This window comes from Panthera leo, chromosome A2, assembly GCF_018350215.1.
Source record: "Panthera leo isolate Ple1 chromosome A2, P.leo_Ple1_pat1.1, whole genome shotgun sequence".
NCBI classification, from domain to species: domain Eukaryota; kingdom Metazoa; phylum Chordata; class Mammalia; order Carnivora; family Felidae; genus Panthera; species Panthera leo.
In genome coordinates, this window is record NC_056680.1 from 18080524 (window position 1) to 18090825 (window position 10302).

General features: G+C 53.1%; 1 protein-coding gene across 2 annotated transcripts; it reads right to left on the reverse strand.

Moving 5' to 3' along the window:
* Positions 1-645: 645 nt before the first annotated feature.
* QARS1 (glutaminyl-tRNA synthetase 1) lies at positions 646-8170 on the reverse strand. 2 transcript variants are annotated; one of them, XM_042929310.1, is made up of 25 exons: positions 7877-8170; positions 7483-7601; positions 7184-7331; positions 6717-6826; positions 6483-6558; positions 6008-6072; positions 5354-5407; positions 5157-5217; positions 4729-4800; positions 4538-4623; positions 4274-4360; positions 3763-3862; positions 3573-3651; positions 3383-3491; positions 3147-3277; positions 2947-3039; positions 2698-2835; positions 2523-2610; positions 2294-2437; positions 2070-2174; positions 1788-1880; positions 1542-1669; positions 1382-1448; positions 1182-1307; positions 646-788 (listed from the first exon to the last, which is right to left on the reverse strand). In XM_042929310.1, the coding sequence occupies exons 2-25, from the start codon at positions 7597-7599 to the stop codon at positions 738-740; spliced, it is 2328 nt and encodes a 775-aa protein (XP_042785244.1). In that variant the 5' UTR covers positions 7600-7601; positions 7877-8170; the 3' UTR covers positions 646-737. The 2 variants fall into 2 exon arrangements, with proteins under 2 accessions (XP_042785244.1, XP_042785243.1); XM_042929309.1 differs by lacking the exon at positions 7877-8170 and having other exon boundaries at positions 7483-7638.
* Positions 8171-10302: the final 2132 nt, after the last annotated feature.

The window sequence follows — 10302 nt, forward strand, 5'->3', positions numbered from 1 at the left end:
TGGGCCTCACTTGTAGCCCACACTGCCCCAGAGGGCAACCATTCTCCTGTAGACTTCCTTTAAAGGGCCTCAGGGCCCTTGCACTTGTTTCTCCTGCCCTGGCAAACATCTTGGTCCTTAGGGGTTCCCTAAGGAGTCACTTCTTGAGAGTAGTCTAAGGCACAGACTTGGGTCAGGAATTTCCTCCAGCCTTGCAGTCCCCAGGGAGATCTCTCTTGCACAGTGCCTAGTCACTCTCTGTCTCCCCAACTAGGTGGTCATCTTAGAAGGCAAACCACAGAAGTCTTCCTCGTCTCATTGTGCCTGGCACATAGTAGGTACTCGATAATTATTTGCTGAATGACTGGATGGAGAACCAAGTCTGTTTTCATCTGCCTAGGCACACAGGCGGACATAAACCTTCCAGATCCCTCTAGCACAAGGTTCCTAACAGTAGAACAATACCCAGATCCTGCCAGTGCCTCTCAGACCAGATGCAGAGGATTTCAAATCAGGCAGGCCCAGGCTCCTGCCCTTGAGCGCTAGAAATGCAACAGTGGTTTCAGAGCTGTCCGTATTGCTCAGTGTGCATTGCACCTCCTCCCTACCCCCAGCAAATCTCTAAGGTCCTCAGAGATTGGAAGTGCAGACAGATAACACACAGACTCCAGGGAATTTAGCTGTTCTTTATTGACATGGAGTCTGGGTACCCCTAGCTTCCAGAAGGATGAGGTAGGTCCATGGGGCTTCCTTACAGCTCACACCTTTCCTGGGTCCTCCTTCAGTGTGACAGTCCGGTTGAAGACAAGCTGGATGGCAGAAGGGGAAGAATGACAACCAAGCCAGAACCAGACTAGAAGGCCCAGACCTCACTGGATCCTACCCTCACCTCATCCCTGAGGAGCTGAGGGTCAGAACACTCAGGTTCTCAATAACTTTATGATTGTGAGTAGGGGACTGATGGCTCTGGGCCTCCATTTTATAAAGATTATAACCACCACTATGGCTGACCCCTACACCTTGAGGAGTAAGAAAGCCAGGGTCCATACAAAATTTTGTGCATGGACCTCCGAACCCATTTCCTCATCAGTAAAACATGAACCCCAACTCAGTTAACTAAGGGAATGTTGGCAAAGTAAATGCCACAGTAAATGGCTGCCACAAGTGCATTGTTGTAGAAAGGGCAAGCAGGTAAAAAGCACCTGTCCCTGGCAGCTGTCTGGATCCACGGAGAAGTAGCCAAGCCGCTCAAACTGGAACTTGTCAAAGGGCTTTGCCAGGGCCACAGAGTAGTCCACTAACGCTGCCTCCACCACTTGTAGCGATGCCTGTGGGGAGGGAACTCAGGTGGCCATCCAGCCAGGGAGACCCACCACCCTCACCTTACACCCCAGGAGCCTACCGGGTTCAGGTCACTTAAGAATCCACCAGGCACTTCAGCAGGATCTTCAGGGTTCTTGTGCTGAAATCTGCAGCCAGAATGAAGGTCAGACTCCAGCTGGGTAGCCACAGCAGGCAATGCCCATCTTGTATCTGCCCGCACCCCAGCTCTGTTCACTCACAGTTGCTCATAGAGGCGAATTTCACATGTCAGAGGCTGTGACACCCAGTGAATAAAGGCCTTGGGCTTTTCTCCAGCATCTGCCCGTCTACAGGTTACCTCCAGGCTCTCGACACAGCCACTGGGACCCTGGAAGTCAAGGGGCCTGCAATTAGACCTGGGAACCACTAAAAGGACTGGAAGCTGCACGTACCCAGATCCTCCCTGCAGCAGGCACTGAGGTAGGAAGACTGCAGCCAGCTCTCACCTTGACAACATGCTGCAGCTCGATGACGTAGCCTGTATGCCTCAGGCCCACAGGTTGGCCCCACGCCAGGCGCTTATAGCCTGGTTCTGGCTCCTAGAGGTAGGAAGTGATGCAGACACAAGAGACTGAATGGGTCAAATAGATACAAGAGGCTTCTCCCCCATCTCTATGTCTGGCAGGGACTGACTCATCTGAAGTAAGAAGTAGGTGGGCTGACAGAAGAGGATAAAGGGACCTCAGGACTGGGCTTAGCAGCAAACAGTACCCTCCACACCCACTTACTTCCTTGAAGTCAGTCCTTTCAATGAAGACTATGGGTCCAAAGGGAACCTGATGGAAGCCCTTGGTCTCATCAGCCGGGAAGTTGGGCACCTGGATGTCTAAGGACTATAGCAGGAGATAGGTGTCTGAGTCACACTAGGCACTGAGACCCCCCATGCCCAGACCCAGGTGCACCACCCCCAGCACACACGCACGCACGCATGCACACATTGAGGCATACCTACCTTGGCAGCAGGAAAGTTGGTAATGATGACCTGTAATGGTTCCAGCACAGCCATGGCCCGTGGGGCTGTGTCATTCAACACATCACGCACGCAGGCTTCTAGCAGATGGGGTTCCATTGTGGTCTGTGCCACTGTCACCCCCACCTAGCAGGAAAGATCAGCATCAGTCAGCAACACCGCAAATGCTGTCCTCAATCCCTACCTGCCCACCAAACCCACTGGGCTATACCCGAGCACAAAAGTTGTTGATGGCCTCAGGCGGGAAGCCCCGCCGACGTAAAGCTGTGAGCGTGAAGAGCCGTGGGTCGTCCCAATCCCTGTGGGCAAGGAGGTGGTGAAAAGCCCTTTGGCAGTACATGCCACTAGTACCGCCAACGTATAATGAGGCAAACGATTACACCTACCGCACAGCACCAGCTGCCACAAGCTGGAGAATCTTCCTCTTAGACACAATAGCATAGTGAAGGTTGAGACGGCCATACTCCCACTGAACAGGGCAATACACATCCAATGCATTGCACAGCCAGAAGTAGGAAGAGCGTCTGGGGTGGGAAGGGAGGGTCAGGTCTGGCCACCTCAGACCAGACAGACACCACAGGAAGGGCTACTAGAATCCCACTGGCCCTACCCACCCATGGGCCCAGCTCCCTCACCGGGCCTGGAATTCCTTGGTGCAGAGTGAGTGGGTGATGTGCTCGATGGAGTCACAGAGGCAGTGTGTGTAGTCATAGGTGGGATAGATGCACCTGCAGGGCATAGGCAATGGGCCCCACCATCCAACCCCACTCTGCCCTACCCATGGCCCACCACCCCACTCTACAACTCCACAGCCCCACCCCATGCTCACACCCACCAGGTATCCCCCGTGCGATGGTGTGGTGTGTACTTGACTCGATAGGCCACCGGGTCCATCTTGCCATCCTCCATCACCAGCTTCATCCGCAGTGTGGCCTCACCCTCTGCAAACTTGCCCTTGCGCATTGCCTGACAGGAGCAAGGCCTCAGGCTGCCTCTCAGCACAGAGGCATCTCTTTCTCAGCATCCTGACCCACAAAGATCCGGCTGCTTCCCCCACCCCCCAAATCCCACCTCAAAGAGCAGCAGTGACTCCTCTATAGGACGGTCCCTCCAGGGTGAGGGCAGGGAGTTGTGGCCTTTGAGCTCCTCTCCTCTCTGGTGGCACACATACGCCTGGCCCCTATGGGGAAAAGGTGTGAGCACCCAAGATAGCTATGTCCTGGGCAGCCTGCCTGGCTCTACATCATGGACCTGGCCTCACCTATGGATGAGCTCCACAGCCCAGGCATACAGCTGGTCAAAATAGTCAGAGGCATATGTCACCTTGTAAGGTGTATAACCTGGGGCAGAAAAAGGAACAATGTGAACATCCAACCAGGGATACCCAATGGCAAGCCATAGCCCAAGAAAGACCACCAGGTCTTTCTTCCCAGGCCTTGCCCAGCCCATACCCAGCCAGGCCACCATGTCGCAGATGGCAGTGAAGAACTTTGCTTCCTCCTTCTCAGGATTGGTGTCATCAAAGCGCAGAAAACAGATCCCACTGTTGGCCTAGGAGAGTCACAGAATATGTGAATTCTCACATCATTAGCTCCCAAAATCCAACTCGTTGAAATGAGCTCTCCCAGGTCAGAATTGAAATGCCTTCAGAAGTTTCATTCATCCTCTGTATCGAAATGCCTTAAACAAGGAATCTTACACCAACTCCAAACAGCCTCTTTCTAAGCCTGAGGGGTTGCACTGGGCATTTCCCCAAAGCTGAACTCACTGTCTCACCCAGAACTTTTCCCCAATAAGCCCAATGGATTCCTAGCTACCTATCACATATGTGATTCTCCTCCATGGCCTTTGTCTGCTCTGGAAACATTATAGGAGCAGAAGGAAAGGCAAGGACACTTTTCTGGTATCCAATCAAGGGAGCAGCAAGTGGTCACCCTGATTGCCAGATTCCCACACACTCACCTTGGCATAGCCAAAGTTGAAATTGATGGCTTTGGCATGTCCTATGTGCAGGATTCCATTAGGTTCTGGTGGGAACCGGGTACGTACCTGAGATAAAGAAAATGGGAACAGAGAAATTAAACCAGAACTCAAGACTACTATAAAGCAACAGATGCCCCTTGCCAGGGAGGCTCTGGTGATAGGTTGGATGGGGCAGCATGAAAGCAGCCCAGGCCCTCTGGCAAGTGTTGATGGCACTAACTTTCCTGCAGTACTTCCACACACCTGTCCTCCAGTGATCTCCAGGTGCTGCTTCAGTAGATCCATGGTATGTGGAGTGGTCACATAGCCTGGGGTTTTGTAGTTCTCACCTGCCAGGGCCAGAATAAACCTGAGGACTGGGCTGCAGCCCAATGCTCCATACTCTGGATGTAAGAGTTGCTCACCCTCCCCAGGGTTTTGATTTGCCTGCTCACCAGGCTTGTGGAACTTAAGTGCCTCCCCTCGGAGCTGCTCCATCAGAGACAGGGTCTGACCAGCAGCCTCACCTGTGAAGAATAGAACAAGGAAAACTTAATCCTCTGATCCTCTAAACACAGCTAACTATCCCATTCAGCTCAGGGAGTTGCCTCTCAGTACTACCTACATCCTGCAACCAGAATAGAACCAAGCAGGCCCCTCTTTCCCTAACCACAGAGATAAGATACAGAGCCAGACTTCTCAGTTCTCCTCATACTAGTCTCTGGGTAATGGGAACAAAGGAAACACCAGGAATTCCAGTCTGGCAGCAGAAGGCAGGGTGATGAGTATGCTAATGGCCTAAGGAGACTAGGCTGTAAGGACCTATCAGGTGAAAGCCCAGAAGTCAGGGAGCTGAATCAGACAGAAACCTCAAGTCTCTCACCATTCTCTACCACATCCTTTGCTGTCCTCCGGTCTTTTTCTTCTGGCCGAGCTTTTGACACCTGAGAGAAGCCCAGAAATTGGGTCAGGGTCTCTCCTGGTCTTGGGATCACTGGAGTCACATACTCCCTTCGCCAGCCTGAAGTCTCAGCCCACCCCACCTCATCCCCAGGGACCCAGGACCATACTCAGCCCCACCTTGGGCTTCTTCTCTAGATCATTCTCCGTCTTGGGCCCCAGAAGGTGAAGGACCTGAGCAAAAACCAGAGTCAGGGCTGAAACAGGAGTGTTCTCTTTCAAGAAGCACCTGATGGAACCTGCCCACCCACCTAAGGGCTTCCTGGCCTGCCTACAAGCACTGCCTTGAAAAACCTACCTAGCCCATCCCACTTCTGCTCCTCACATGGTTTTGCTGGCCTCAAATGCTCTGTTCCCCCTGAGAGTCCAAAAACTGGTAGCAAAACAGGTAACAAAAACTGCCATTTACAGAGAGTAACTGTGGGCTCAGCATCAAGATAACAATCTACCTCAGCCATCAGCCGCTTGTGATTCTATGCCATCATCCTGAGATGAAGGCACCCCTATTACAATATAAGGCAACTTATCACCCCTATTTACAATATAAGGCAACTTAAGTCCGGAGTAAAGAAACTCACCCCAAATTAGGCACAATCCAGAGGCCCAAGACTCTCACTGCCCACCAAGGTGCTGCCCCTCCACACCAGGCTCTACTATCCACCATCAGAATATGGACAGTGTCTCTTCCCCTCCCACTCCCAATTACCCCTCAGTGGACTTTAGGCACTGTCCATGGCAGGGTCTTTGCCTGCTTCAGCTCAAGGAGTTGCCCACCTGCATGTCTACTTCGTGCTTGATCATTTTGCCATCTGCCCACTTGAGCACAGCCCGAGCCTCTCCTAGAAACATGGGCACAAGGAGCTGCAGAAAGGCCAAGAAGGACACTTCCCACCCTCCTTCCTTGAAAAGGTCCTGGTTGACCTCAAGAACCAGAGCCTGGGACCAGCCAGACCACTGTTTTTTGTTTTTTTTTTTTTAATGTTTGTTTATTTGAGAGGGGAGAGGGGCAGAGAGAGAGGAGAGAGAGAATCCCAAGCAGGCTCTGTGCTCACAAACTGTGATATCATGACCAGAGCCAGAATCAAGGGTCAGACACTCAACTGACTGAGCCACCCAGGCACACCACCACCTCCCCCAACCAGACCACTTTTAAGATGCTCTATTCCTCCCTCTTCTCTCTCACTTACACCCAGAAAAAAAGGCATGATCAGAGAGAACAATATAGTCCCTTGACACAGGCCCTACTCACCCATCAGCAGTCCCATGTTGAAACGATAACGTTCCTCCAAGAGTTGGGGCCGGTGGCGATTTATGGCGGCCTCCACCTGCAAGAAAGCCAAACCAATGTGGTTCAGAAAAGCGTTCTTCAGAAATGCACTAGGCACCCACAGTCTCACCCTGGGTCTGCCTGGGTGAAGAAGAGGAGCCACTCCTTTCCAGGATCAGCACTAAGGAGGTACCCAATGCCTAAGGAAAGACTCACAGCCTCCTCAATCTGCTCTGGGGTCACCATGACACCCACACCGCATTCCTGCTCAAAGTCCTGGGTGTTGATGGGGTCCAGGGGATGACTTCGCACATACTCAAGGGCAGCTGAGAAAGAAGAATCAGTGAGTGACATCTCAGCTCCAAGAAGTAGGTAGACAAGGCCTTACCTACCCCGATGAAACCCCAATCACAGTTTTGCCTCCTCAGAGGTTAAGCCTTGCACCACCCTAGAGAAGCCCTGAGACCACAGTTAAGAGGCTTTCCCTCAGACCTACACTATTCCCCAGTCAGTCTCACCAGGGGTGGCCCTCTCCATCCTTCAGTGCCAGGGCCTGGGTTTAGAGAGGAGTGCAGTATGAAGCATCTAGAGAATGCTGGGGCACTTGACAGAAAGGGCAGACAGCGGTCTTGGCTAAAGGGAGGAGTTGGAGGTGGAAGTGGGAGGACAGGCAGGGGTCTCACCGCTCAGCTGGAGCTCGGTGTGGATCTTCTTATTGGCTACATAGCTCACAAGAAAAGAAAGACGCCGGGGATCCCTGAGTCGGGATGCCAAGCCATAGAGCAGGGTCCCGGTGGCTTTGTCGATGGTGGAGCCCAGAGTCTGCTGCGCCTGGGAGTCCGAGGAGATTCAGGAGAGAAGCCCCACGCCCAGTAAGAAAAGCCTGAGTTAGACAAGTTTGGTAGGTCAGGATCGGGATCGGGACCCAGCCCGGCTTTGGGGCACAGTCGACAGCCCGGGCCAAGGACAGAGGGACTCGCACCTGGGTCGCCGCCTCGCGCAGCTGCGCGCTCAGAGCCGTGTTCTTGAGCGTCTCCCGGGCCTTGTGCTCGCTCAGGCCAAGGCCGGTGAAGAGCGACAGGGAGTCCAGGGCCGCCATCGCTGGCACACCGGAAACCGAAAGAAAACTTTAGGGCCAATCTGCACGTTGGCATTAGCCCACTGACCAATAAGAGAGCGAAGCCGCCAGGGAAAGCCAATGGTAGCCTTCCTGAAGGGAGGGGGCGGGCTCGCCAGGGTCTTCAGCGCCCTTTAAAAGGCAGAGCCGGCCCAAACCCGCCTTTCCGGGCGCTTCACTTCCGTCTTTGCGCTCGCGGTCTTTTGCGGAGGTTAAGGGGTAGAGGGCGATAGGACTTTAAGGGAGATTTGCCGCCGACCTGGAGGGAAGGTGCTCAGCACAGAAGCAGGAGGTAGAAGCAGGCATGGCCCTTTGCTTTTCCATTTTTTTCCTTCAGCCCTAGGAACCTTGGGACCATCCTAGTTCCGTTGTTGGGAGCTATTGCGAGTCCCTGTCACATTTCTGACGTAACAGCTTTGGAGTTGTCATGGAAACAGTTGAGCTAAATGAAGCCCGGGAAATCCCGTCAAGATAAAGCGCGGGCTCTGTAAGTCTGGCACTTTTCAGGCGCCCACCTAGACACACCTGGTCAGGAGAGAGAGGGGTTTGGGCCAGGAAGCACCTCGTAGATGTTCTGTAATGATTTGGTTTTAAAATCTTCTGTCACAATTACCCTCCCCTTTCAAAGCATGCAAATGTCACGAAAACCACCAGCAAGTTAGACCTTGAAAACCATCTGCAAGTGTTTGACAAGGCATTTTACTGAAGTTGGGATAGGGTGGGGCAGATGAAATACTGTCTTGAGGATACCTATTGTGCTTGGGAGGGTCTCGCCACAGTCTCTCACTGGACTTCTAGGACCTGCTGAGAATGGGGCTAAAACAGAACAGTCTGTTTTCTTTGTGGAACTGGAGCTGCTAGCATGGTGAAGAGATCCCCAAATTTGGGATTGGAACTCAGGCTCTTTGAGGCTTTGGTGTCACTAATACTCGTAGACCTTCAAGAACTGGGCAGGATCCTGACCAATCTGTCCATATTCTGTGTCCTGCTTTGTGGCTATATCCCACTAATGACCAAGTTTCATTTCTGGGCCTACATCTGGGTCCCACATGATGACCACATCCAGGTGCCACACACTCTATCAATATCTAAGTCTCGTCCTGTGTCTTGGCTCCCCATGACACCAGCTTGATGTTCAGCCCAGGCAAGGCCAACTAGGTGTAGGGGATTGAGCAGGGGATGCAGTACAGTGGTGCCATAGACCGGCACCAAGAAGGGGAGCCTCAGCCACACCAGCCCTATGCTGAGTCTACAGCTACAGGTGCCTAGCCCACTACAAAGGTGCCTATGCTGAAGAGTGCCTGCCACATCCACTGTCCGCTCTGTACCTGATGCCACCAAAGGATTTATTACAGCACCATCACCACCATCACTGAGTCCTGCAGGTCTGGTGATGGCCCCCTCAATGGAGTCAGGGACTAACCCCTTTTCTGGTTCTCTGATGGTGCCTACCCTGTGGACCTTGTGGCTCCACGTCACAGGATGAAGTGGTAGCCCCACCAGTGCTACCGAGAATGCCACCAGAGGCAGTGGCAGGCTAGCCAGTCCTCTGGAGCCCTAGGATTTAGGACAGAATCCTGAAATTTTATGGCCCAGCCCAGGGGCTGGCTAGTTTGCATGAGCAAACCACTTCAAAGAAAATCAAGAAAAAGATGATCACAAGGAGAAAAGCCAGGCAACAGTCTGCAAGGCCCAGCTGTGGCATGGGAAGAAGCAGGGTCCCGGGGCATAAATTGACAGCACAGAGGCAGTAGAGCCACAGTGCAGATGCCACAGAAAGGTTATATGGCAGACACAACAGCAGCAGGTCAGGGATGGACGGACCCCCTTGATCAGTGCATCCAGTACAGGCAGACCCCCAGTGGCTAGACACTTGGAGCTGCACACAGTAAAGACCCAGCACAATCCTGTTGTACCCCATACCTAGCAGGCCCTCCCACAGTATGCCAGCCAATGGCAGTCATCTTGCAATTCCACCATTTCTGCAGGTTCTCACTCCCAGCTCTCCAGGCTCCCAACCCCAGCCCCACCCCCCAGCCAGCAACCCCACTACGGCCCTTGTGCTGTTGTTCCCATAGAGAAAAGCCAACACTGGTCACGGTAGCTTTCTCCAAGAGCTCCCTCTGCTCGCTGCCCCCCCAACTCCAGCCAAGGCTAAAGGGTACTAGCAAGGCCCACATGCTAACCTTCTTGTATGACTGGCCCCAGAGGCTTGGGACAGGGATGGACTTACAGGGCTGCCAGGATCCTGTACCACCGCTGCCTGCCTTATACTCTTTCTGGCTTTATCTTAACACTCGCCTCATGAGTACCTCTGGTCCCCATCTCCTCCAGCTGGAGACACCCATCCTTACCTCCAAGCAATTGGACAGAGGAAGAAGCAACATTATCCATGAAGAGAGTCAAGGAAGCTTCTCACAAGGTCACAGGGGTCTGAAACTAGGACAAGACTGCAGACCCACTATGGGTGAACAGCCTGGGGCAATGGCCAGGAGCCAAGGTCTCAGGGACTCTAGGGAAGAAATGGCCCGCCAGGACCCTGCACCCTCCCTCCATATGAAAGCAGCCAAGATGAGCTCTGGTCTCTCTGCCTATCCTCCTTGTGGAGCAGGGTCTCTCTCACCACAGCATTTTTCCCCTGCTCTGTTCTCCACTAAGAGATCCAGATGGTGCTCAGGCTACAGC